Source organism: Candidozyma duobushaemuli (genome assembly GCF_002926085.2).
Source record: "Candidozyma duobushaemuli strain B09383 chromosome Unknown G_B09383, whole genome shotgun sequence".
Classification (NCBI taxonomy): domain Eukaryota; kingdom Fungi; phylum Ascomycota; class Pichiomycetes; order Serinales; family Metschnikowiaceae; genus Candidozyma; species Candidozyma duobushaemuli.
The window spans coordinates 288,185-315,090 of NW_020289896.1; the positions used below are offsets into that span (position 1 = coordinate 288,185).

Sequence of the window (26,906 nt, forward strand, 5' to 3'; positions counted from 1 at the left end):
GGGCCCAGGGTATATAGGTAACATGTTATGGTATATGCATCATGTAGCATCACCGGCGAAGAAATCCTTTTTGTCGCCTGGAGCTGGCACCAGGCCGGCTGTTCATGGTATAGGCCACAGAGGTGTTCACCGAGCTCTCGGTGCCCAACATGAACGCCAGGTCGTAATCGTCTGTCTCGTTATAATGGAGGGTTACTGAGCTGAACAGCGCAAATGGGTCATTGGCAGGGTCCAGGCTAGTAGGCTTGGATTGCGACGACGACCCGCTGGGATCGTCCAGCGAAAACACCTCCTGTTTTTTGCTGTCCCCTTCTTGTTCTTGGTGAGAACGGGGATCATGGGCGGCTGCTGATGCCTCAACAACGCCCACTGAGTGTTCTTGAAAAAAGAATGGTACTTTATGTCCGAGGCGCCCAGTTTCGAGCCGAGACGCTTCGTTTCATCCTTGATCAAAAGCTTCTTGATCATGTTTTTGCAATTTCCCGACACGGGCTGCGTGTCATGGAACTTAACGTCTTTCTTCAACACATTGCTGAAGGTGGCTTTCCTGTCTCTGCCCTTGAAGGGCGTCGTTCCATAAAGCATCTCGTAAATGAAAATACCAAGCGTCCACCAATCCACTGCACTCGTGTGGCCCTTTCCACGAATCACTTCTGGAGCGATGTACTCCTCTGTACCAACAAACGAGTTCGTCCGGAACCCGTCAATGCATGCTTTAGTGTCAATGGTGGGGTTGCTGTGGTTATGAGACTTTGCAAACTGGATTTCTGGTCCCTTAGTTTTAGCAGACTGCTTGGACAAATCGAAATCACTGAGCATGATGTGCCCCAGCTGGTGGAGCAAGATGTTTTCGGGTTTCAAATCTCTATAAATAAAACCCATCAAATGCAAGTATTCCAAGGCTGCTGTGACCTCGGCGGCGTAGAACCTAGCATCGTCCTCGCCAATCGTTTTTGTTTCTCTGGTTTGCAAAGCACGGAAGAACTCTCCACCCATGCAATACTCCATGCACAAATATAACGACTCTTCCGATTGAAACGAATGGTATAATGTTACGACAAACGGGTGGTTGCTAGTGGCCAAGATCTCCTGCTCGGCCAATGCTCTTTTGATTTTGTTTCTTTGGATCATCTCCTTTTTGTTAAGCACCTTCATGGCGTATAGACGCAGAGAAGCTTTCTCCTTAACCAAGTAAACTTTGCCCACATCGCCTTTACCTAAGAGCTTGACTTTTTCAAAGCACTCGGGGCTAACCTGGGCCGTCATTATACGAGTTGCCAGGTGGGAGTACATGCGGCCTTGGGTATAAGTTCTTGGCCTGCTCTTCACTGCAGAAAGCTCGCCAATATGGTCCTTCACATCGAACTCTTTCTTCGGCTCGAGAACCGGCAGTTTGTTGTCGTTTAAGAGTCTGTGAACCAATGGCGCTGAGGCCACTCTTCGGAGCGTCCGTTGAGTGAAACCTGGTCCAGATGGAGGAGCTCCCAATGGGCTTTCTTGAAGAGCAGGGACTTTTTCATCCGGAGCTGTTGTCAGTGCAACTTCCTTGATTTCCAGTAGCTCCTTTTCCGTCTCGTGGGACGCCAGGGTCTGGCTCAGATGCAGATGAGACTTGTTCACGGAGAACACGGAATCGTTGTGTCTCAAAGAAACCGCAAGGTTGTTTTGTGTCGAGAGCCCGGCTTCTCCATTCTGGTTAGTCATGTGAGGTGGATGGCCCTGGTGGGCAAAGTACAAGCTGTTCAGCACCATGGGGCTCTCTTGCTCCTGGTTATCGCTTCTTGGTGAGCTCTGCAACGTGTGTGGCTGTGCGGCTGAAACAGACCGTTTGCGGCCCAAGCTGAACTTCCAGAACGCGTTGGAGTCCTCTTTTGATTTGGGCTTTTCCGGAGACGCCTCAGTATGCTCCTCCTTGTCGGTCTTTACTGGATCTTCCGCTTCTTCTTCAGACGGCCCGGGCAGGCCGAATTTGAACAAGCTCCGGAGCTTGCCCATGCCTCCTGGTGTTCCAGACCGACGATCCTCAAACAGCGACTCCCCTTCGGTGGTTTCTGAATGATCCTTGAACAATAGCCTGGAAACCAGAATGGATCTCGGTCTCCGGCTTTTCTTTCCCGGTGTGCTGCTTCCGTTTAAAGTACTGACGTTCGACGAGCCTGTCCCGCTGGAGGGCCCTTGAAGACCCTCTTCCTCTATAAAAGCAGGCGGTTTCCAGATCAGGTCGTCTTCATCTTGAAAGGATTCTGCCTTAGGGGTGTGGAAGATCGACACCATGACGGGATGACTTTCGGATACACTTTTCGCTTTATTTCAACGGTTTTATATATCCTCTGTGTTGGGCGTAGGCAGACGTGCTCTTGGGGCACCGGAGGGTATGGCGTATTCGGTCAGGTTGTTCCTTAGCGCTGAATCTAGGTAGCGACCACAATAGTGAGGTGTTCTGTGTGCAGGACATATGGGGGATTCCGATACTCCACTTGCAGCCTGGACCGCACACAGCAACATATTTTTGCTGATGAAAACACGGAATTTGAAATTGAACCGGATTTGCTTTCTCTACGTAAGAAGGTGATGTCTATACCACTGGTGTACGGGTTTGGGGCGATCTCGAGGCGTGCCGTACGGCTCTCACTGCCCCTAACTTTGGTCACCATACTTGTGGTGTACGGGTTTCAAGGAAATACTGCCACTGCCAGGCGTTACGAGCACTTTTTGTGTTGGAGAGATGGGAAACTTTTTTTGGACGTTTAGCCGTCGGTATACTGGACGATAGGAGGTTAAGGATCTATGTGTACTGCATACAAGCCACACAAGATCCATTTAACCCAGATCCGTGAGAGTGCAGCCACATGGTGGAACAATAGAAGCTGATTTTTCTGGAGTGTGGACCTTGGAATACTAGCAGAAATACAATGTCATTTCGTGAGCTGAAAGATTCTTCAAGGCTTGCAGAGGAAGGAAGATCAGGTGTACGGGTTTATATGCAAGTTGCAGCCGTGCTACTGAAGGAAAAGCTTACAGTTGTAGATTGAAAAAAAAAAAAAAAAAAGTTTCGATTCTCGTTTATCTATCTCCTCAAACGAGTTTTTCTCTATAAATTCTTTTCATTGGTCAGTCTTTCTTCACCAGGCAGTCTCTCTGCAAAGTGAACCCCGTTCTTCTCACAAACATACATATCCACCCATTTTTGCAAGATGTTTTCGGCTGCCGACAACCAGTACATTTCAAAAACTCCGAAAGATACGTAAACTTCATAGCTTCTATGGAACGTGGAGGAGCGAACTGACGGTAAAAGGTCAGGAACTTCGAAGCCTTCAAAAATGTTCGCATAGAATCCAACCTTTCTTCCATCGACCATAGTGAGAACGGGTCTCCAGCTCTTGAGCGGCCACAACCTATGTGCATTGATCTTTTTCACACAGCCCCGTGGTGTGATGAAAACTGTTTTTTCGAGAATGCATAAATGTGAAGCAGTACAATGATAAAACACTTCCTTTTTCGTAGTATCGTAAATCTCGAAACTCAAATAATTGTCCAAGCTCATACCCGGTTTGACAAATGCGCTACCACCGTAGTACGGATTGACCCTGTAACGGTTACACAACGGGTCGTCACGGGCTTTGATTGTGTGTAAATGGGCGCCGTCCAGCACTTTCAAATGCTTTGAAAATGCAAATTCGATTTGAATGGGCTGAGGTTCCACTGTTTCCTTCAATACCCAACCATCTTGAGTTGCAACCAACGCCAAATCGTCGCCGCTTTCTGTACCTGCTAAAGACTGTTTTATTTCGGGCAATGGGTACGAGAGAGCAATAGTAAACACCGCAACCGCCTTATCGCCTCGGTTCACAACACTCACATGGTGACCAATGTATTCAACGGTGAGTTCTGAGCATTTCGTGTTGATTCTCTCGAGTACGTCTTCGACAAGCAGAGGAGCGGCGGCAAAGTACTCAAGATGGAAGTAGTCTTGCTCCTTTGAATCTCTGGGTCTTGCCATAAAAGCCGGCTCTTCTTCTACACCAACATGTATAGGCAAGGTGGCGGACAAAAGCGTGGAACAGGGCTTTTCGGTATTCCCACATTGTACCTCAAAATCATGCCTGATAGCGTAAGTTCTGCTTCCTTCGGCAGAGTAGTAGGATGGACCAAGTGTGGGAAGAAAGCAGTTGTACAACACTTCGTACCCTATGAAGGTGGAAGGATCCCCACGAAAATTGTCAACGTCAAGGTGGAATTTGAGAGGGGACTCTTTCAAAATCAAGCTTCGGACTTCCTCCACGACTTTGCACTTTTCGCCCAGTCTGGATATTATTCGTCGATGCTCCTCAAGAGTAATTTTATACCCATCAAATATTATACTTTCTCGACAGGGACACAAATAGGCACCGACTTTTCTGAATTCAAGGTAAAGAAACAGCTGCAATTTCGAACGCTCCCGTACAAGATTACAAGAGACATCCATCACTTCGTCGAGCATGGGTGGGACATAATGAGCTCTGACTTCAAGGTTGATTCGGGAACTTGGACATTCTGCGTTTTCGTCGATATTTCGGCGTCTAACGCTGGCACAAGGCTCAAGCGGCACTTTGACAGTTCCAACCTGAAGACACCGGACTCCGATTTTGGTGTTATCGTCCCAGAATCTGTCCATTCGATACGGGTTGAAGTCAAGCTGTCTGAAGGTGGTGAAGACGTAGATGACCCTTGCGGTCTTGTCTTTTACATTGACGGGATATCCCAAACCCTTAGCATTCTCTATCTTTTCTTCAGTGCAGATATACCTTGGGCTGTTCATTTTGCCGAGCTCTAGAGTACTGACTGTCCAGACTTGCGAGTAGACTTTGCAATTGTGAGTCTCGTGTGAGAAGTAGTTAGCTGGATCATTTTCGAGCTCGTAGGCCACTGCATCAGAAAGAGCTTTTGGAACTGGGCCTTTTTCGATGAAAAACAACGATGGCATTTTCGGTGGTTTTGAGCAAGCGGGGTTTATTTAGGATATTTCAGGGATTCTAGGCTTATAAATGGCTCGCTGAAGTGATCTTGAATTTATTTTTTAATAATAGGTTGCCGTGGTCTAAAGTAGGCAATAGTCGGGGTCATGATTTGGACGTCAGTTCAAAAGGCAATTCTTTCTAGGCCGTTTCCAAAATCGAGAGGAAAAATTCTTTTCCACTGTACTTGTATCCATACCGAAGTAATGGTCAGTTTGAGCATTTGTATCAAGATTCCTAGTTAAGGGCTAGAGTGCGTGCTCTGTCCTTTCATGGTTTGAGCAACATTGATGTAATCGAGCTTCATGAAACTCTTCAGACTCTCGACCACCTTCCTCCATTTAACGATTTGGTCGAATATAATATTGACTCTCGACCACCTTCCTCCATTTAACGATTTGGTCGAATATAATCTTGACTCTCGTTGACGCGATGGAGTAATAGGAATTGCGATTAATTTCAAGAATTGATCGAGCGTGATAGATGTAGTATTTACTCTTGAGTTCTCGAAACGCAAGCGACGATTCAAAGGCATCGTTTTTCATGTATTTGCCGAAATTCAATCATGTATTTGCCGAAATTCAATCATGTACTTGCCGAAATTCAATCATTTATTTCCAGATCCCTGTAACGGCAATTTTGAATCCTTGATGTTCCTTCCCTAAAAAGAAGAAAGCACCAAGCAACGAATTTCTGTCATTGAGCTACCTAAGAGATTATTCAAATTAAAATGGATCCAAAAAAGGAGGTTTACAATAAAAATCAAATCCAACATTAATATTGCAACTACAGGGTAGACGAAGCTGGTTCATGCTTATGATAGTGCGGTGATGCAGGGATCATGTAGACTTCCATCGTGATTCTGCAAAACCAAAGAACAAATGTGAAATAAACAATCAATTGTAATCAAAAATCTACTCAATTCATCGGCACAACACTATCACCAGCAATGTACCGCCAAAGTAGAAAAAGTCGTTGGTGTGCATATCACGATGAGTAGATGCATTAGAGAGTACCTCCATCAACACTTTATATTTCTCAGGAAACTCCTCCATTATACAGAATTCCATGCCGTGGATCCTTCAGGAAGAGGATCTACTGTACGAGCAGCAAATCGCAAAAGATCCCTACAATGAGCTGCATTGGTTGGAGTATGCTGAAGGTACATCAGACAAGCACCACAGAGCTGGTATTCTAGATAGAGCCACAGCTACACTTCCAGCATCCACGCTTCTCTGGAACGCTTACTTCGAGGCGGTTTTCGGCAATAAGACAAAACTCAAAGCAGCATATGAAAAGGCACTCAAGGTACTCAATACCAGTCCCAGCATATGGACCAAGTACTTACAGCTACTTCTAGATCAGCGGTGCCAACTTGTGAAGACAAAGTTCGAAGAGGCGTTGTTCAACCTTCCTGAATCGTACCACGGTGATATATGGAGAATCTACATCGAATACGCTGGGGCATCCTGGTCTGGTGAGTCTGACACAGCGATCTCTCTAATATACACCCAGGCTATATACGCCAAGGACTTGGGGATTCCTAATACCCCAATGCATACAAGGTTGTTGATGCTGCGCTAAAAAGCCAGAATGGTGACATAATACGACGAATCTGGTCGAACATATGGCTCAAGAAGGTGGACCCTGAGTCCTCGAAAGCTCTTGCGGAATATACCCTTCAAAGTGACCATATACTAGATTTGGGGCCACAGCTCTTTGATTTCCTAGTGGATGACTATATTCTACGTCTGCCATCTCAAAAAAGCCTGACACTTCTCCTTAAGGCCAGGTACTACGAGGATCGAGAAATACCCCTCGCAAGACATTACTATAACCAGGCGCTTTCCGTGGCCACCAGTGTGAAAGACGCTGTCTCAGCCTTCAACGCTTACCTCGATTTTGAAGACTCCATTTTGGAAAGTTTGGATGATTCGGACCTTGCAAATCGGCTCGACATTCTCGATCGCTTTCTTGAAAAGAGACCTTTCTTCATCAACGACGTTAGGCTCAGGGCCAACCCAAATAGCGTTGATGTGTGGCTAGAACGGTCATCTATTTTCGGCAACGATAACGCCGGACGGATCAAAACACTCGTTGACGCTATCATGAATATCAATCCGCTTCAAGCCACCGGTCTGAGAAACTTGGTTGAAATTTGGGATGAATACGCTAGGATCTATCTAGATCTGGGAGACGTTCATACAGCCGTGTTGATCTACTCAAAGGCTGCAAACACGCAATTCAAAGAGGTGAAGGACTTGGCGTCTGTTCATATTTCATGGACTGAGGCACTTCTACAAATGTCTGATGACGCTGCTTTGGAGCATATCGAAGATATTCTTTACAATCACATTCCTTCTAACCACAAGGAAATAAAGGTCCAGCATGCCAAAGTGCCGATCAAAACCCGTTTGTTCAAGTGCACCGAGTTGTGGAAATTCTACATTGATTTGCTCAAAGCGCTTTTGGACGAAGAGAAGCCCGAGTTTGTCTGGAACAAGCTACAAGTGGCTTACCAAAAAATGGTGGATTTAGAGGTGATCACCTTGGGACTCATATTCGACTATGCTGCCTTTTTGAAGGAAAGAGTTTCAAGAGACCGTGCCATGATGCTTTACGAACAAGCTCTTGAGGATTTCCAGGCTCCTCACGCTCAATTCGATCTTTGGCTTGTCTACTTGAGTGAGCTTCTTGAATCGTCACTGAACACTGAGCGAATCAGAGAACATTTCGATCAGTGCTTCCTGACGCCCCTTCCAGGGCATTTGGTGAGAAAACTATTCGACAAGTACTTGGCCTTCGAAAGCAAGACAGAACTGTCCTTGAAGATCATCAAAATCCTCGAACGAGCTATTTCGTATCTCCATTCCTCCATCGAAACGCCGGTCACAAAATATGAGAAGCTGGAGCTCAACAAAATTGTTGACGACAAGTACGACTACCTGGTGAGTCTTTTGACCAGAGTAGCCAAACTCAAAGATCATGAGCTCATGAGATCTGCATTTCAAAAGGCAGCAGAGGATCCTCATTTCTCCATGCCCCAAATCATCGATATTGGACTTCGCTTTATTGACTTTGAGATTGCTCAGAGGGAAGTTGTTAGATCCCGTTCCCTCTTCAAGCATTTTGCTCAATTGGGAAATCCCGAGTCTCACCTCTTTGCTGAGGTTTGGTCAAAATGGGAAGGGTTCGAAGTGGACCATGGAATTCAAGAAACATTCAAAGAAATGCTCAGATTCAAAAGACAGCTTATCAGAGAACACGCTGAAACCGATCAAAACAAAAGTGAGGTCAACCCAATGGGATTTGTCAAAGGAGAAACAAAAGGTGGAGAGATCAAGCAAATGGCTGACGAGAACCCGGACGCTATCGACTTGGACATGGATATGTAAGATCTATTGTGTATTATAAACGTGCAAATGAAGCTGGTGATTCAAATGTGTAGAATGAAAGTAGTTCGTAAAGGTCGTTACATTTTGTTGAAGATGTCCTTCCACTTGTCGACAAAGGACTCCAAATTGGAAGTTTGGTCGCTGCTGTTATTGAGCTTGATCGACTTGTTAGAGCGAACAAGCTCCGCATAGCTGTTCCAGTTGATGTGGTAGTACTTGAAGATCGTGAGGAGGAATCCTTGGAACATCTTCAGGATGTTTTTGTTCTTGCTCTTAGAGGAGTTTGAGTAAATGACGAGCAATTGCAAGAAAATGCCGATCAAACTCATTGACGACGACAGCGAAAAGCTGGACTTCATATCAAGCTCACTGAAACTCTCCACAGAGTTAGGTCCGCTACTGCGGTCCTGCTCCGAAAATTCGGCAGACTGCTTTGCCGAGCTGAGTGGACCAAAAGCCCCCTGTGCAATAATAGGTGTTGATGGGGCACTCAAACTCAATGGCAATCTATCGTTCAATTGAATCATGATGTCGAAGAAGCTGGTGAAGTTCAAATACTCGAATTCTTGCAAAGATTGGAACTTGCTGAGAATCTTGTAGGGCGTGCTTGATTTCGATAACAGTGCTAGGTCGGAAAACCTGCCAAAGTATTTGTTGACATCGGCAATCACGTCATCGGTGAGAATGCTTTTATCAAACATCTCAATCAAGACGAAAATATCCTCGACGGACTCGGTAGATTGGAACAAGATCAAGAAAACGGGTATAAAGAAAATTTCGTGATGTTTCTTGAGCCCACCTTCCGACAAAGACTTCATGTAGAGCAAGTGTCTGAAGTTGTGCTTGAACTGATTGACATCAAAGATCGATTCCCTGGATTCAGCTGCCTCTACCAAAAACGTGTTGTAAAGAGGTCTTTGCAATGCGTCATTGATGATGCGGTCAAACAATAAGTTTTTGTTGGTGATTATCTTCTCGGAGAGCTGAGCGTAACGTGCTTCAAGACTCACATAGGACTCCTTGATTTTAGCGGCATTGTCAGCACCGAGGTTGGTGTCAAGAACCTTCATGAAGTAGTCGAAGCGGAACTTGTCTGAAACCAACGATTCCCAATTCAACTTGCGCAAGTTGACACGATCGTATGTGAGCTTCTTGGCAAATTCCTTGGGCTCATTGACGGTGACCATCAACTTGAACCAGCTTTGTTGATTCAAGATGAATGATTCACACAGGCGCTTTCTTGACTGATTCTGGAACTTGGTGTTGAGTTCATAGTTGCTCAAGAACTTATGGAACTCTTTACTGTGTCTCAGCTTCTCGCCACTGCTTTTTGGAGGCAAGTGAATTGGTCTGGACTGGTCCACTGCGTCAAGTTTCTCTGGTGAGAACAACGACAAGTCGTCCACAGAAGACTGGGACTTGACGTAGTTGGGAAGCTTGTAAATCATCTGCAGTTCTCTTGATTCCTTGATAATCTTGGAGTAAGACATGGAGCGCTGGTTGTAGAAGTCCGAGATGTTCTGACTGATCTCACTGTCGTTGTTGAATGAGAAGGATGTGTCAAACTCGTCAGATTCGTCAAAGACTTGAGAGTCATTTGCTTTGGCCGGTGAGTTTTCATCACGTTCATCCATAGTTGGGAGTGAGGTCTCAACAGAAAGGTTGGGGTGATTGAGTCTGCCCGGAAGTGGACAAGGTTTCATGGATGCAACGTTGCTAAGGGAGTTGAAGCGATCGTCATCGGAATTCACAAGGTCCTTCCGAGAGAGCGAGGAGGAAGACGAGCCACGACGGCTCATGTAAATCTCGGCATGGTTCTTGATGACTGGAACGTTGAACACCAAATCCAAGTCGTTGGGCAAGATCTCATCATCATCGTCGTTGTCATCGTAGGCCTTTTTGCGGAGCTGCTTGCGCTCTTTGGTTTCTTTGGGATTGTAGTACCTCGTCTTCGAACGGGTCAACATGTAATTCGACGTCAGCGTGCCGACTCTATGAAGGTTGGGTTTAGGCGAAGGCTGAGTCTTTGTGGGGTTGATGCTAGAAGTCGAGGCGGCCCGCAACTTGGGAGCAGTTGGGCGAGGAGCCAGTGACAAGTCTGAGGCAGAATCTCTCCTTGGAAACTGAGGAAGTGGTTTCAGAGAACCACTGAACAGGGCAGCACGGCTTTCGGAGCGTAGCGTGATGGTCAGAATGGAGGAGTTCATCTGGCCCAACTCGTCCAGGGCCTCGTCCAGGGCGTCTTCATGAAGATCCACCGAAGGTGGCTTGTCACTCGATTTGGACCCGTGAGAGCCTCTGTTAGAGCATAGCGAGTTAGACGTCATGGAGCTCAACCTCGAGTCAGGACAGTCAAACTGGGACGAGCCTTCCAGGGAGGCATCATCAGAGTGAGTAGAGGCATTGGATGTGTCTGAGGCACTGTATGGACCAGGGTAAGGACGGTAATTGTCTGAGCCCGCCAGGGCAGGCTTTTTCGGCGTTTTAGCCAAGTTGACTGAAGACAGCGAGATCTTTTGAATATAGTATTCGCCTGGCCTTTTCAGCTCGCTAAGCGACGGGAGCGAGGACATCAGACCAACACGTTTGACGGGGCCTGAGCGGGTTTTCTTCAATGCGCTCGAGCCGATGGAGATTTCGTACAAGTTGTGGTCGTTTAGCGAGCTGGAGGATACGTTCGAATGGTGCATGGCTTGGAGACCTGGCCTTGGGTAGCGAAGGATAAAGGCCTATTTAGTGCCAGATAAAAAAAAAAAAATAGGAGCCAGGGGGTTATGGTAGCAAGCGGAACGAGGGCTTTCGATTAAACAAACAAGAGGGATTCTTGCTGTAGGAGCCAGCGGGATGAAATGAAGCGCAATAAAGCCGTGAAGTAGATGAAGCGAAAGTGGGAACGGCGATATCCTAGGATCCTGATCAAGGGAGGATTTCTTTGTGTTGTTTGTGTTTTAAAAACAAAAAAGGTCTGGAAGCAGGGCAACCAAATTGGCAGAATGGATGGATGTTTCAGCCCGATCCCGCGCACACACAGGTGAAGCAGACGAACGCTCCAGAAGCGCTAAAAATAGAAGGTCGAGGGCCCGCCCTAGGGCGGTAGATGCAGGACACGGGTAGGCTAAACAATATTTAAGTCCAGCCCCAAATCGCCTTTTTTGCCCTTTCGGTTTTTTTCGTTCACCTTGTGGGACCCCCCTAGGCCTCCCAAATGCTAGCCAGCAAAGGTGAGCTTTTCGTCCTGCACACACCGAGCATGGCCAACACGCCCAGCGCGAACAAGCCCACCAGAAAAAGACAAACAGTGGCCCAAGCAGGCGCGAAAAACGCCCCTGTAAACGCACAAAATGCCCCACCACGACGCTTGCGCTGCAATTAAAAAAACATCAACTTTATTGTGCGAGGCTTCTGTGCATTGACAGAAAAACAGGACAAGCAGGCCGGATCGATCGGAAACCACGCGACTGTGCCGATTTTCGACAAAGTGCTGCAGCTTGTTCCTTAAGTTCGTGTCGAGAAGGCAACAACAGGGTGCTGCGTAGGAGGTCCGATCCGATCCCTCTTGGCTCGAAAAGCCCACCAGCAACCTAATGCACACTAGGCTATGTAGTGGTACACCCCCATTTGGTCGGGGTCTCGTTTGAGGTATTCCTTCTCGATGAGGTCCTCTATACGCTGCTTGATAAGCACTGTCAGCGGCTGGAAACGGCCGTGCAACTGCTTCACCAACTCAGCCACAAGCTCATTGTGCAGTGTGGTTTGGCGAGATTTCATGATTCTCACCACAGCAGCATTCACCAAATGCTTGCGCCCTTCCTCGATATTGGCCTTCACCTCCTGGCTCTCCTCTGCCTTTTCTGACTTTTTCTCCAGCTTCGCCAGCCCCAGCGACACCGTAAGAACCTTGACTTTTGTAGTGGGCAGCTTAAACTTGCTATTTAGCAGGAATCGATCACCACTTTGGATTTCTTTAGACATGGGCGATTTCACCAAAAGACGCAGCCGAGGCGCCACGGCAATCGACTGGAGCTGCCGCTTGAGATCGGCCTCGGGAATGTTCGTAAGCTCACGGATCTCTTCGTATGTGAGCTCTCTTTTATTATCAAACGGAGCCTCGTCCGGGTCGCTGGTTTGAGGCCCGAATAAAAGCATAACAACGCCCGCGTACGTCAGAAGGTTGATGTCGTACGTCCGCAGAGGGTACGTGATACGAAGATCCATCAGACCAAACTTGGGACACCAGTAGAGCGACTTGTTGTCGTTTTTCTTACCTGTAAGCCAGTATTCCTCGAAGCTGCGGATCGTCTCACGGATATGGGTGGGCCAAATGAAGCCAATTTGCCCGTTGGTATTGGCGAAGCTCTTGTAATCCTTTGTCATGCTCTTGGGCCAATCTGAAACATGACACACCTTGAGCTCGAGGTCGATAGCTGAAAGCTTGTGGGAACTGACGTGGTTCTTCCACTCCATCGTCAAGTCGCCCAGCAGCTTGACGTCCTTCTTCATCTTGACGATCTTCTCCATCGTAGCGCTTCCCAATTCCTCCCCGAGTTTGGCAATCACAAGCTCCTCTATATCACCGTTGTAACGCAAATCCACCCCCAGAACGATGGAAGAGGACCCCTTGGAGTTGAGAAACCGCTTGGCAAAGTGGTTGGCGTAGTGGGCCTCGAAGGCGTCCTTGTCCTTGATGAATCGGAGGAAAGAGATTGCCTTGTGCAAGAAGTCCTGTGTTTCGTCCACACTGGTGTTGTCCAGAGCCACTCGTTTTGATCCCGACAGTTTAACGAGCTGTTTGATTTGGGAGTCCATGAAAACGGAAAGCAACTCCGGAGCGCTGGTGGATGGACCAATGGACAGTCTCCTTGTAGGTTGGTTGGATGCATTGATGAAGTCTCTGAACGCTTCGTAGATGGTGTGGGCGACCTCAGCATCATTACTGAAAGACGTCTTCACGGCCTGGGAAAGTTGAGCATTAAACTCGAGAATCATATCGATCCAAAGCGTGGCGAATGAAGCTGAAGTTGTGCTGACCGACACCTTCTTAGGGGCAGCGCCATTCTGTTGCTGCTGCTGTTGCTGTTCGAGGTGTTTGGTGATGAAGTCCACGAACTGGAGGCCCGTTTTCACAATGGCCTCCTTCAACCGCACCTTCAACAAACGCTTGTCAGGGTCAACCCGATCCACAAGAACATAGAAAGTTCGAAGCTCAGTGAGACTTTGCTGGTGCAGAGCACCCGTGGGACTTATGCTGTCTTTCACTCTGGAAACCACCGGGTCCAACCAGTACATCAAACCCTGCTGGGCCGCAGGTAAGAGCACCATTTTGTCGAGACGCTCTTTGATGAGAATGTTGTTCATCATGTGGACGACCTTCACGGAGGTCTTTTGGGGCAAAAGGAAGGAAATGCGTTTCTCCTCGTCGTTGATGAACTTGAGCGTATCTGCCAAGTACCTTGATCCCAGCATCAGCAGCATGATCTCATCTGCCAAAGTCAGGTAGAACTGCTGCAGCAGCTCCAAGAAGGATTTTTCGAAATAGTCAGAGAAAAACGAATCTCCAACAGGCGCATCTGGAATGGAATTCGCCACATTCGGCTCATCATGGAAGAGCATCTCAAACATCGCTAGCACCTGCTGAAGGTACAGTCTGGTGACAATGACCTGGCCCCTTCTGGCCTTGGTGATCTCGTCAATGACAATTTCCAGTAGCGTGTTGCCCACAAAGAAATTATCAAGGCGAATCACGTTCATGTCAAAAAGCACCACACCCATATCGTAAACCAAGAGCTTCCTGCTTTCCTTCACGTACACTCGGTTCAAGTACATCAACACGTCACTGATGAACTTCATCAGCTGCAAATGCTCGGCCCATTCGGTCACGGCGGCTTTCAAAAAGTCCTCTTTCCATGTCATCTTGAACGTTCTCGACTCGCTGATCTGGACCAATTCACGCTGTCTTTCCCTCAAATGCACGCCGATGGCGCCGGCAACATCGTTGTACAATCTTTCGCCGAATTTTTTCAAAACAAGCGTGTACGCTTTTCTGTAGAGCTGTTCGTACAGCAAGTTCAGCACGTTCTTATGTTGGATCTGAGCTATAGCGTTGGCCAAAAGCCCCCAGGAGGAGTCATAGTCCACCTGCGAATCGGGCGAGTTGGCGCCTCCCAAAACAGAGATTTTACGAGGCGCCCGGATTTTAGTTCGTTTCTGGCCCGCTGGAATCATGCTGTGTTAGTGGTGTTGGACTGGTTGATATATGATGCACCTGTACCTCCCGGTCCATTCACGGTCTTCAGTATGTCGGGCAGGCAGAAGGGTGTTTTTCTAAGGGCATACCGCTTAGAGAGGCTGGAGAGGTGATTGCAGAGATGCATGAGATTTAGAATTTTTCAAATCTGTGGAAAAGTCGTTTTTGGCGTATGGAGGGGTGGTTATGGAACGTGCGTCAAACGGTTGCAAAACCGCAGATCGCTGGGTAGAGGTGAAGAAAGGTCGTGTTTTGGATAGGGCTTCAATCGGTTTTTTTGGAACTGAAAGTGTTTGGTTTAGTGGCTTGCTGGTTTAGGGAATGCCTCGGATGAGACGGTTGCAAAATCTTTTCATCGAGGATGAGGTGTATCGGTACTCCGATAGATAAAGGAAATGATGTTCGATTGGCATGTGGAGGTCTTTCTAGGAAAACGGGAGAACACATTTGGATTAAGTAACGTAGAATGATGCGTAGAAAATTGTTGGATTTGCTCAAACGTTGATCAGAACATATGTGCTCTGCTACCTCGGTTGTATATTCAACGCAGTCCAGTACCTTTTTATAGACCTTAATCCAGGATCTAGTTTGCATGGAGTTGGCGAATGCAAAGAGCTTGCAGCCGGTGATCTTTGCCTTGCTTTTGTCGCCTTGAAAGTAGTGAAGTTATGGCAGGGAAAATGTGTACTCTAAGAAGAAACTAAATACATTCGAATAACCGTTTAACAGCAGTTAATATAAAAAAGTCACAATTCATAATCTTGACCAAACGAAATTTTCAACTCATTTTCAACTCAAATTTCGACTCCTACTCACCTACTGAAGCCTGCTGAGTCATACCTTCACTGCTATTTGCAACTTCCATGAACCCTAGAAAACCAAAAACAATGCCTTTTCCGAAACCGCCGAATCACCGATACCGCCGAGATCGTTTCTTAGAAGCCATTTTCAAATTCTCCAAAATCCGTCAGATCTAGATCTTCGCCTCTCCACAATAATATCCACTGCACGGTCTACTTCGCAGCCATTCGCAGCCATTGAGTCATGCCGCACAAACCTGCCAAAATGCAAAGTTCTCCGAATTTACAAAGTTGATGATTTTTGATAATCTCCACAATTTAAGCTTTGTTTTCCCTTATCTAAACTACTTCAATTAACAAAAATATCTCTGACTTTGCTTCCTTTCATTCCCCTTCTGTCTGACTCACCGGGGTGTCACCGGGATGACTTATTCTCGCGCGGGGATTGGCTGGAGCCGCCGCCGGTACCGGCCCGGTTCAGGCCCGCTCCGCGAAAAAGTCATCAGTATATATGCCCCGGTTCCGCTACTACTCCACAAGCAAAATGCCCATTTCTGCCAATCCCAAAACCCTCTACGACAAGGTTTTCGAGGACCACATTGTCCACAAGGACGAAAGCGGCTCGTACCTTCTCTACATCGACCGTCATCTCGTCCACGAGGTGACATCGCCCCAGGCTTTTGAAGGCCTCAAGAACGCCAGCAGAAAAGTCAGAAGAACAGATTGCACTTTGGCAACCGTGGACCACAACATCCCCACGGTGCCCCGTACCAACTTCAAGAATGTCGAGACTTTTGTCGAACAGGAGGACTCCAAGCTCCAGGTGATGACCCTAGAACAGAACGTCAAGGACTTTGGTGTCACCTACTTTGGCATGACCGACGACCGTCAAGGTATCGTCCATGTGATTGGCCCAGAGCAGGGCTTCACGCTCCCCGGCACGACGATGGTCTGCGGAGACTCCCACACTTCCACACACGGCGCCTTTGGTGCCTTGGCTTTCGGTATTGGTACCTCTGAGGTGGAGCACGTTTTGGCGACCCAGACGATTATCCAGGCCAAGTCGAAAAACATGAGAATCAGCGTCAACGGCGACTTGCTGCCGGGCATCACCTCCAAGGATCTTGTTTTGCATGTCATTGGTGTCATTGGTACTGCTGGTGGTACCGGTTGTGTTATTGAGTTTGCTGGCACTGCCATTGAGGCTCTTTCCATGGAGGCCCGTATGTCCATCTGTAACATGTCCATTGAGGCCGGAGCCCGTGCCGGTATGATCAAGCCTGACGAAATCACCTTCAACTACTTGAAGGGCCGTCCTTTGGCTCCTAAGGGCGCCGAGTGGGACAAGGCTGTCAAGTACTGGAGCACCTTGCATTCCGACGAAGGCGCCCATTTCGACTACGACATCAACATCAACGCCGCCGACATTGTGCCCACCATCACCTGGGGTAACTCTCCTCAGGACGCCTTGCCCATTACTGCCAAGGTTCCAGACCCAGCCAACGTGGAGGACCCTATCAAGAAGACTGGTATGGAGCGTGCTCTTGCCTACCAGGGTCTCACGCCCAACACGCCGCTTGAAGAGATCAAGATCGACAAGGCCTTTATTGGTTCGTGCACAAACTCCCGTATTGAGGACTTGAGAAACGCTGCTAGAGTAGCCAAGGGCCACAAGAAGGCTGACAACGTCAAGTTGGTGCTTGTGGTGCCTGGCTCTGGTCTTGTGAAGAGCCAGGCCGAGAAGGAAGGTCTTGATAAGATTTTCGAGGCTGCTGGTTTCTCGTGGAGAGAGGCTGGTTGTTCAATGTGTTTGGGCATGAACCCAGACATTCTTGATCCCGAAGAGAGATGTGCTTCTACTTCCAACAGAAACTTCGAGGGCCGTCAAGGTGCCAAGTCTAGAACCCACTTGATGTCTCCAGCCATGGCTGCCGCTGCTGCTATTAAGGGCCACTTTACGGATATCCGTGAGTGGGAATACGACACTTCTGACGAGCCAGCTATGCAAATCGACTCCTCCGGTCCTGAAGACCAGGATTTGCAAGACGCTGTATACGATCACGAAAAGCAGCCTCTCGAATCTTCCGAGTCTCTTGAGGAGGACAGAATCAACGATGTTCCTCAGGAACAAGAAGCCTCCCTCACGGTGGACCCCAAGAAGCCAGTTCCAGCAGGAATGGACAAATTCACCGTTCTCTCCGGTATCACAGCGCCTTTGGACAAGGCCAACGTCGACACGGACGCCATCATCCCCAAGCAGTTTCTCAAAACCATCAAGAGAACCGGCCTCAGTAAAGGTCTTTTCTACGAGTTGAGATTCAACAAGGACGCCCAGGGCAAGGACGTGGAAACCGACTTTGCCCTCAACGTGGAGCCTTACCGTAAAGCCGAGATCTTGTTGGTCACTGGTGACAACTTTGGCTGTGGTTCCTCCCGTGAGCATGCTCCTTGGGCTCTCAAGGACTTTGGCATCAAGTGTATGATTGCTCCTTCGTTCGGTGACATTTTCTACAACAACTCGTGCAAGAACGGCTTGTTGCCCATCAGATTGCCTCAGGAGGTGATCACGGAGAAATTGTATCCACTTGCAGTTGCCGGCAAGAACCTCACGGTGGACTTGCCCCAGCAGCAGATCCGTAACGCCGAGACCGACGAGGTTTTGGTGGAGCATTTCGACATTGAGGAGTTCAGAAAGCACTGTCTTGTGAACGGTCTCGACGACATTGGCTTGACCATGCAGAAGGAAGAGTACATCCGCAAGTACGAGGAGAAGAGAAGAGACAAGTTTTCATTCTTGGAGGGCGGCTCCAAGCGCATCACCCCCGTCCGTGGCGCCAAGAAGTCCAAGTACGGACTCAAGACCCAGGAGTGGTAGTTATTGCATTTACAGAATATCACATATTTATTGGAAGAAGGAGTTGTAGACAATAAGCCGAGGGATAGGATTATTGAGAGGGGTGGATGAAGAGCAAATTGTTAAATTAATACAGTCAGACAAGAGGTCGAGTTGGTTCTAATTCCGTAAGGAAGTTCTGTGTTCATGGAAATGACGAATCTATCACCTGATGTGGTTCCCTCAAAATTGGTGATTTTTATCTGAATGAGCTTTTTCCTATTCAAGATTGCTTCATAGATAATGGATTTAATGTTCACCCAAGGTAATTGTTTCCCAACTGCAACTCATGACTGCCATAGTAGGTGCTCAATCCTTCAGGTATTGACATCGGGAAGAGACATACAAAGTTATACCCACTAAGAAATGATTTATAAGGTCCACTTTCGAAAACTCCAAAATAAATAAACGCCTTACTTCTCTTTTTTTTTTTTTACAAAAAGTCCATTTACTGCGCTGGCTGACCTCATGGCCTGCTTATGCGGGTGCACCTCCATTGGCTCTGCGCATTATCTACAATCATCAACTACCACACTAATCAGCATATTCCCCACCACCTCCACATAGACACAAATAGCACAAAAATTCTCACCATTCTTTAAAAAACCCACTTCCCACATGCTAAATCGAAACATCGTGCGGACGCTTTTCTCGTCCAGACTCGTCCAGAAAGAAGACCCAGCACTTTTGGCCAATGCCTTGGGTCTTCTACTGCCAAAGAAAAACGTCAAGTCCGCCTCCGCTTATCGCCCGCTGATCTTCCGTCACCTCCAAAAAGGCGATGTCACCGAAAACTACGCTGAAATCCGCCGTGAACTTCTTCCCGAACCGGCAATACCCAGCTCCATCGACCACTCTCAGCAAGTCAACTTTTTGCTTATGGACTTGCAGGCGGCGGCGGCCAAAATGCCCTCCAAATCGAAGGCGCTGGAGAAGAACTTGCTCAAGCACGTTACGGCGCTTCAAAGCGAAGACGAGCTTGTTGAATTGGTCTGCTTGTCTCTTCAACAGAATAAGCTTTCCTTAGCTCTTCTTACTAGATTCCTCCTCAACAGACACTTGAAGCAGCTTCACAGGCTACCGTTCAATATAGACAACTTGGACAAAGCGTTGTTTTGCCGCAACGGCTGGACACAGCAGAACTTTGTGGAGTTTGACGTGCTCCTCATGAAGAAGTACCACGACTTGAACAAGCCGTTGATGATCGTGAAGATCTTGAGGGAGCAGTTTGAGAGCCTGTTTTTGCCGCTAATACAGAGCCGTCTCTTGCTGGCGTTCTACGAGCGTATCGTCTGGAAGTTCTACTTTGAGTACCAGCTTCATCCAGAAAGAAACGAGACGTACTTCGTCAAGTCCCTCAACAACCTACGGTCGACCCTCACCATGTGGGAGTCATCCTCACACAATAACAGGGCAATTCTTGAAACAGCGCTTAAAGTGCACGAGGACTTGAGCCCGTTGCAGAGAACCTTCATTCAGTTATGTGTCAGCGAGCCTGCTCAGGCGACCATCACCAAGCAGCTCGAGACAGGCCGCTCTAGGCTCCTTGGAGAGCTTAAGAAAATTTCAATACGCTACAAGTTGGCAGGAGTGGCTTCTGCCAGCGACTCTGACAGCGTTGCCATCAGGGCACATGGGTACTCCCTCATTCACGCTGTTGAGAGCTTGATCAAGAGAGAATTTCCCAATTGGGCATCCCACAAGCAATTGGCCACTATCATGGGTAATCTAGCACTGGAGCGGGCGGAGATGGCCCACACGGGGTTGGAGGTTGATGAGGCCATGGCGTTGGCGTGACCCCACCATTCACGAAACTATACGAATAATCACGAATAAATGAGAGTAAGAAGGAGGCGTAGGCTGTGCTGGCGGTGTAATATTTTACAAGAACTGCTAGCAGTTTCCGTATTTTGTTCGTCTACGAGGTGTTCCTAGAAAATAATGTGGAGTATCAACACTCCATAATCGAACTGAGGATGTCAAAGAAGCAACGGAGGACATCAAAGGCTCAATTTGACAATTGAACCAGCTTCTATTTTTTGCCAACCTTGTCCAATTTTCCGCTTCAAAATTGACCCAATATTGACGGAGTAGACCCTCACTTTCATACCTTAGCATGGCCTCTCTGGTCACATATCACAAACGCACATTAACGCAAGTACCACATTATTTTGCTAGCCACATCTCCAAACTTACCATAAATAGAGGCCTTCCCGTAACGCAATGCTTTCTTCTCAACTAATTTCCATCATGAACGACAACAGCTACTACGGTAAAGACTTTGACTATACCTACGGCAGACCACAACGTGTTTTCGACATTGAAGCCAGGCCAGAGTTTGAAAATAACGGAACTGACGAGTACCCAGAATGTACTGGACCAGCGAACACGCCGAAAACCCCGGAGCCTGAAATATCAGAGCAGACAGTTTTGGATTTTGAGAAGCTCCAGTACTATGTGAGACTGGCCTATTCAGACGGTGAAGAGGCCAATGATCGGCAAATAGATGAGCCAATGGGGGACATTCAAGAGCCCCAGGATGTGGTGGAATTGAATGTGTTTTCGAATTCGGGTTATCAGAGTGTTGAGATTCAGTACGACCAGGAGGACCAGTACAATTCTGAAACCCAGCCAGAGCCCCAGTTCAACGCCGAGGAGTACAATGAAAACGTTCAGGCTAACTCAACCCCCAATTGAGCTCTAATTTCCAATTCAACAACTCAAACGTGACAATCACCCCCGAAAAGCTCTCGTCGTCTCCAGAGAATCTGCAGTTTACTGAAACGTCGAGGCAATATTCTACAGCCACTTCGGTTCCAACGGAGCCAGACACTCTTCCATACGTGGGATGGCCGGATTTAGCCTTCGAAGATGCGTCCAACCAACATACCCTTACAGACTCCTTCTTGCCAGAAACCTCAGTTCTGAACTTGGAGAATTCGACAGACCACTTGAAGTACGATGACCAGATGTCCACGCCGTTCATGGACTTGAACGAGTTCATCGATTATTTCCCAATTGATCCTGAGCAGCAATTGGCCGACATTGCTGGAGATGCTTCTCTGGGAAGTAAGCCTGTTGAAGTTTCGCAGCCAAAGAAGGCTCCAGCTGAGCCAGCTCCAGTTCAACATGCACCAGCTGTTCCGCAAAAGAGACCAAAGAAGAGTCAAAGCTCTTCTTCAAAGCACCAGAGTCAGCCTGTGAAGAAGCCAAAGACTGCTCCTCAGTACACCAATACGGCTCCACCACAGAACCACTACTCAAATGTGACTCCACAAACCCAGTACCCAAACCTGCCACAACAGAGCCAGTACTGCAATGTGCCTGCTTCACAGAATAGCTATTTGAATGTGACTCCTCAAAGTGTGGAAGTCAAGAGTCTCTTTGGGAATGGTTCGGTGGGTTCCAGTTCTTCGAGACCTCATACAGAATCCAAGGTCGTTAAGAAGGACCACATGCAAAAGGAAACTCCAAAATCGAAGCACAAGAGGGAGTACGCGGAAGGAAGCTCTAGGCAATTGGAGAAGCACGCGGAAAGACCGGTTGCTGCAAAGAGACCTCCATCTAGCTCAGTGGCTTCATCCTCCAAGCATGCAAAGACTTCCAGAACCCACGAGTCTTCGAGAGCGTCTGAGTCTTCTCGGAAGCATGAGTCTTCACGGAAGCACAAGGTTTCTGCAAATTTTGGTGAATCTTCTAGAGAGCATGGAGATTTCAGAGTGCATCAGGAATATTCAAGAGGCCATCAAGACTACTCCAGAGTGCCTCAGGACTATTCCAGAGGAAACGAAGGCACTTCCAGAAAGCACCATGATTCCTCCAGAAAGCACCAGGATCACGCTTCAGGACACCCTACTGGGCAAGTGCAGCAGCAGGGTCATTCTGGAAAGCAGGGTCATTCTGGAAAGCAGGGCCACCATTCTGGAAACTACAACGAGCCTTCGCCCTCCTACCACAAACCACAAAAGCGGTCATACCCCGAGGAACAACCCGGCTCTTCAAAGCACCGCAAAGTCTCTCCAGATACTCAACCCACCAACCAAGCTCCACCCAACCAGGCTCCAACCAACCAGGCTCCACCTGCCTTCCAGAGCAGCTTCCTTACTGTTCTGAGCCCCAGAAACCAGGATGGCCCGGCTCCGTGGAACAACGCCTTCTACCTGACGTTTCTGGACCCTTCCTACCAGGAAGCACATCAGCAGCCTTTTGACGAAAACGACCAGGGCAACTCCAATTACACCTACCAGCCCGGTCAGCTTAATCCTCACCTCAGCATTGAGGAGCAGTTGGAACACCAAAAGCAGTGCATCAAGAACTTGTTTGCCCTTCCTACCTATACTCACCACGACGAAAGCAAGTTCAACCAGGAGTATGTCGAGCAGCAATTGGGATACCCCTTGTGCATGAATCCACCCGAGTACCAGGGCGGATTTCAGAAAAGGTACGAGTATCCAGATGGGTATGTGGGACACAGCCAGGGACCCTGTTTTCAGGCTGCTCAGAGATACAGCAAGTTTGTTGACCAGGTGTATTTCGGATGGAGGGCCCACAAGGAGCGGGAGCGTCAATGGCGTGAGAGCATGTCGGAGGAGTGAAGTGGCCGTATAAAAGTGTAAAAGTAAGAAAAAAATAAATATAATGGAAGTTGGGGTTGTAGGTGGTGAGGTGGTGGTGAAATGATGTTGTGGAAGGAGAATAGGCTGGGAAGGAGGAATGGTTGGATCAAAAATAACAGAATTTGTGACCTTAATCCAAATGCTTTTTAAATGCTTTGTCCATTCAAATCACTAGAGCCTTGGTGAGGTTCAAAGGACAATTGAGACATCCATGTCCTATTTAGAGGACAAGCGCTGAATTCAAAAATAGCAGTAAGTGTAACATCTTTGGAATATTAAAAAAACGTCGGCCGTTAGAAGGTCTTGTAGGAGGCATGGTCTATGGGGACTGGATCCTATAGATGTGGATTGCAGGTATTGTTGCACTTTTCCAGACGGCCCTGCAACTCAATTTCCCCTGGAAGGACTGAAATAACTATAGAAATAAATAATTCCAAGACGTCCACAATAATAGAAAAGGAAGTACTTACTACATGGACATCACTCGGCAGCAAACCCACCACACCGAAAACTTCAAACGACACAACATACTCCTCATTTCCTTAACTTTTTGAAAATCTCTCCATATAAGGAGATCATTCATTAATGTCAATGGCAATTGGTGGCTCCATTCCGTGGTGGTCCGATTCGGTAAATAGCCGTGCTGCTCCGAGATTTTGCAGCCATACGAAACCACTTACCCAACAGAACCCCACCACAAACAATAGTACAATATTGTAAAAGTCGTCCTCGAAGAATAACCATCAATTCATCTAAATAATCCCAAAATCGAAAATCTCAAAACTCACCAAAAGTATTCCCCACCTCACAACCACCTGATCTACCCCGGAATTTCGCAGTCAACATCACCATGAAGATTCTTTCAGACAAAGTCATACAAAAACACCTTTTGGCCGTGGACAGGCGCCAGGCAGAAAACGGCTACCTTCCTGTTTTGGAAAAAGCGCTAGCCGACTATGCCGCTAACCACGACGTCGTACCCTCAAGAACCGTTCTCACCTCCAACTACCCTGGTTGTGATACCACCCACTTGTTCATGCCGTGTGCTGCACCCAATAGCGTGGGGGCTAAGGTGATGAGTGGCGGCTCCTACAATTCCAAAAACGGACTTGGGTTTCAGGGATTCACCGGCGTGGTGGACCCCAGAGCGGTCAATTGAAAGGCGTGGTGAATGCCAAAACACTCACTGCGTTTCGGACGGCCTTGGCCAGTTTTTCGGTGGTTCATAGAGAATTTGGTGACAGGCTGGAGAAGTTCGAGAGCATCGTGGTGTTTGGAACTGGACCCCAGGCCTTCTGGCATGCCTACCTTGTGTTGAAGGTGTATGGAGCTGACTTGGTCACCGTGGTCAGTAGAACAAAGGAAAGCGCCCAGAAGCTTTGCAAGGAGCTTCAATTGCATTCTGACGTGAAGCTCGAGGCCTTGGGTTTCTCTGACGAAAGCGTGGGAGACAGAATCGCAAAGGCGCCTGTGATCTTGGGCTGTGTTCCATCCACGGAGCCCACTATCAAGCTGGAATACTTGGAAACCAACACCAAGAAGGTCATAACGCTCATAGGCTCGTACAAGCCGCACATGGTCGAGCTTGATCCGGAGTTTGTGGAGAAGAACTTCAGAGGAAAGGTCAAGCTTATTGTGGACTCCAAGGCCCACGCTTTGGCCGAGGCAGGGGAATTGGTGCAGAGCAATACGAAGGAGGAGAACCTTGTTTCTTTGAACGATTATTTGTCTGGTAAGGTTGAAGGAACTACGCAAACGGAATCTGGAATTACCGTTGCGAAAATCGTCGGTCTCCTGATAATGGACATCTACATGGCCGAGTACATGTTGGATGCCGTTGAGGCACCTTCTGTGGAATTTGACTAGTGGTGTTTGAAGAAGGCCAGTTGGTCTGCATGTTTCAGAAGGCACAGAAACCTCAAAAGCTTGTTTAAGCGGGCGAACCCCTCAAAACGAAAAGAAACCAAAATCGAACCACATCTCATGGAATTCCAATATTCCATTTTGTATCGTGCCTATGTTCACCAATTGATAGCATGAAGGCTTTGTTTCGCAGCAATTCCGTTCAGCACGTACCGACCTATTCATAGAGAAGAGGAAGCAAATTCCACAAATTCCCAAAACGCGGTACCCCAGACCCCCAAACCCTAAAAAAACGTCTATTTTTTCTCGTGGTCCCTGCATTGGTGGGCCAATGATTGTACTTAGATTGCCTTTTTCTGGAGAATGTCCTGCACCGGCCCTATTTAAGGCTCTTATCAAACCCACTCAATCTTTAACTACCTCTTCCTCACCATGTACGAGAAACTCCCCACAGAGGATCCAGAGCTTCTCAACGAGAAGCAGGATTTGTTCCAGAAACCAAGAAAGCGTTCAAACAAGCAGAGCTTGATTGGTCTCCTTCTTAGTGCCTTCATCCTCGTTACTGGATTTGCAGCCTACTGTCTGTTATCATGCTCCACCTCAGCAAAGCCAAAACAGAATGTCATCTTCATGGTCACCGACGGAATGGGGCCTGCGTCTTTGTCGCTTGCCCGTTCCTTCAAGCAGTACAGAGATAAGCTTGATATCGACGACATTTTGGCGTTGGACTCGCTCCTCATTGGCTCCTCCAGAACACGGTCCAACGACTCCCTTGTGACCGATTCTGCTGCTGGTGCTACCGCGTTTTCGTGTGCCTTGAAGAGCTACAACGGAGCTATCGGTGTTGACCCAGAGAAGAACCCCTGTGGCACCATCTTGGAAGCGTTGAAGTTGAAGGGCTGGCACACTGGCCTTGTTGTGACCACTAGAATCACCGACGCCACTCCAGCTGCCTTCAGCTCGCACGCAGACTACCGTTTCCAAGAAGACCTCATTGCCCAGCACCAATTGGGCGAGTACCCCTTGGGAAGATCTGTTGATCTTATGATTGGCGGAGGCAGATGCCACTTTTTGCCCAGATCCGTGGGCGGCGGCTGTAGAAACGACGATAGAAACTTGATTGAGGAGGCCCAGCGCAATGGCTGGAGCTATGCTGGTGACAGAAAGGCCTTTGACGCATTGGACGAGGGCAGAAACGTTCAGTTGCCGCTCCTCTCTCTCTTAGCACCAACTGATATCCCATTTGACATCGACAGGGAGCCTGAAGTGTACCCATCGTTGGCTGAGCAGGTCAAGGTGGCGCTCACCTCCTTGTCACACGCCACAAAGAACTCGAAGGAGGGTTTCTTCTTGTTGATCGAGGGCTCTAGAATCGACCATGCCGGTCACCAAAACGACCCAGCCGCTCAGGTCAGAGAGGTGTTGGCGTACGACGAGGCTATGAAGGAGGTTATGAAGTTTGTGGATAACACTGACACCGACACCGTAGTGATCTCCACGTCTGACCACGAGACTGGAGGATTGGTTACAGCCAGACAGGTCTCTGAGCTGTACCCAGACTACTTGTGGTACCCTGAGGTTTTGCTCAACAGCAGCCACTCTGGCGAGTACTTGGTGAAGAAGATGATGAGCAGACAGAGCGAGTTGGACGGTCCAGCATTGGAGTCGTACATTGCCAAGGAAATCGTAGAACAGGACATGGGTATCTTGGACCACACCAAGGAGGAGATTGAGACCGTAAAGAAGTACGCCAACGATGCTAACAGGTTGTTGGGTGTGCTCAACAACATGATTTCTGTGCGTTCTCAGACCGGCTGGAGCACCCTGGGCCACTCTGCCGTGGATGTCAACATCTACGCTTTCTCCAACTCCAAAAGAATCGACAAGCAGCTTTACAGAAGAGAGCCCTACGCCGGCTTGCTTGGAAACCACGAAAATATCGAAATTGGCGCCTTCATGGCCAAGCTCACAGGCGTGGATTTGGCCAAGGTGTCTGACCTCATTAGAGATGTGGAGCACTCCCCTAAGGGAGCCCTCGATGTTAGTGGTGATATTCACATGAATGCTGTACACAAACTTCATTAATTGGTATCGATGCTAG

The 26,906-nt window shown here is 48.0% G+C and overlaps 9 protein-coding genes across 9 annotated transcripts; 6 read left to right on the plus strand and 3 right to left on the minus strand. All coding sequences in view use genetic code 12, as the record gives it.

Annotated features, from left to right (window-relative positions):
- Positions 1 to 49: 49 nt before the first annotated feature.
- CXQ87_005129 (serine/threonine protein kinase) lies at positions 50 to 2,274 on the minus strand (the record flags this gene model as incomplete). The annotated part of the gene is made up of 2 exons (XM_025483558.1): positions 50 to 369; positions 432 to 2,274. The coding sequence occupies 2 exons, from the start codon at positions 2,272 to 2,274 to the stop codon at positions 50 to 52; spliced, it is 2,163 nt and encodes a 720-aa protein (XP_025335793.1).
- An 817-nt stretch (positions 2,275 to 3,091) lies between these two features.
- Positions 3,092 to 4,963, minus strand: CXQ87_005130 (uncharacterized protein; the record flags this gene model as incomplete). The annotated part of the gene is made up of 1 exon (XM_025483559.1): positions 3,092 to 4,963. One exon carries the CDS (start codon positions 4,961 to 4,963, stop codon positions 3,092 to 3,094), a length of 1,872 nt encoding a protein of 623 aa, XP_025335794.1.
- Positions 4,964 to 6,062: 1,099 nt separating this feature from the next.
- CXQ87_005131 (mRNA splicing protein) lies at positions 6,063 to 8,389 on the plus strand (the record flags this gene model as incomplete). The annotated part of the gene is made up of 2 exons (XM_025483560.1): positions 6,063 to 6,559; positions 6,583 to 8,389. The coding sequence occupies 2 exons, from the start codon at positions 6,063 to 6,065 to the stop codon at positions 8,387 to 8,389; spliced, it is 2,304 nt and encodes a 767-aa protein (XP_025335795.1).
- Positions 8,390 to 8,466: 77 nt separating this feature from the next.
- On the minus strand, positions 8,467 to 14,611 carry CXQ87_005132 (uncharacterized protein; the record flags this gene model as incomplete). Its single annotated transcript, XM_025483561.1, has 2 exons — positions 8,467 to 11,053; positions 12,000 to 14,611. 2 exons carry the CDS (start codon positions 14,609 to 14,611, stop codon positions 8,467 to 8,469), a joined length of 5,199 nt encoding a protein of 1,732 aa, XP_025335796.1.
- Positions 14,612 to 15,977: 1,366 nt separating this feature from the next.
- On the plus strand, positions 15,978 to 18,308 carry LEU1 (3-isopropylmalate dehydratase; the record flags this gene model as incomplete). Its single annotated transcript, XM_025483562.1, has 1 exon — positions 15,978 to 18,308. The coding sequence occupies one exon, from the start codon at positions 15,978 to 15,980 to the stop codon at positions 18,306 to 18,308; it is 2,331 nt and encodes a 776-aa protein (XP_025335797.1).
- Positions 18,309 to 18,944: 636 nt separating this feature from the next.
- Positions 18,945 to 20,123, plus strand: CXQ87_005134 (uncharacterized protein; the record flags this gene model as incomplete). Its single annotated transcript, XM_025483563.1, has 1 exon — positions 18,945 to 20,123. The coding sequence occupies one exon, from the start codon at positions 18,945 to 18,947 to the stop codon at positions 20,121 to 20,123; it is 1,179 nt and encodes a 392-aa protein (XP_025335798.1).
- Positions 20,124 to 20,576: 453 nt separating this feature from the next.
- Positions 20,577 to 22,921, plus strand: CXQ87_005135 (uncharacterized protein; the record flags this gene model as incomplete). Its single annotated transcript, XM_025483564.1, has 2 exons — positions 20,577 to 20,983; positions 21,025 to 22,921. 2 exons carry the CDS (start codon positions 20,577 to 20,579, stop codon positions 22,919 to 22,921), a joined length of 2,304 nt encoding a protein of 767 aa, XP_025335799.1.
- An 871-nt stretch (positions 22,922 to 23,792) lies between these two features.
- CXQ87_005136 (uncharacterized protein) lies at positions 23,793 to 24,808 on the plus strand (the record flags this gene model as incomplete). Its single annotated transcript, XM_025483565.1, has 2 exons — positions 23,793 to 24,055; positions 24,091 to 24,808. The coding sequence occupies 2 exons, from the start codon at positions 23,793 to 23,795 to the stop codon at positions 24,806 to 24,808; spliced, it is 981 nt and encodes a 326-aa protein (XP_025335800.1).
- Positions 24,809 to 25,237: 429 nt separating this feature from the next.
- On the plus strand, positions 25,238 to 26,890 carry CXQ87_005137 (alkaline phosphatase; the record flags this gene model as incomplete). The annotated part of the gene is made up of 1 exon (XM_025483566.1): positions 25,238 to 26,890. The coding sequence occupies one exon, from the start codon at positions 25,238 to 25,240 to the stop codon at positions 26,888 to 26,890; it is 1,653 nt and encodes a 550-aa protein (XP_025335801.1).
- Between the last annotated feature and the right edge of the window lie 16 nt (positions 26,891 to 26,906).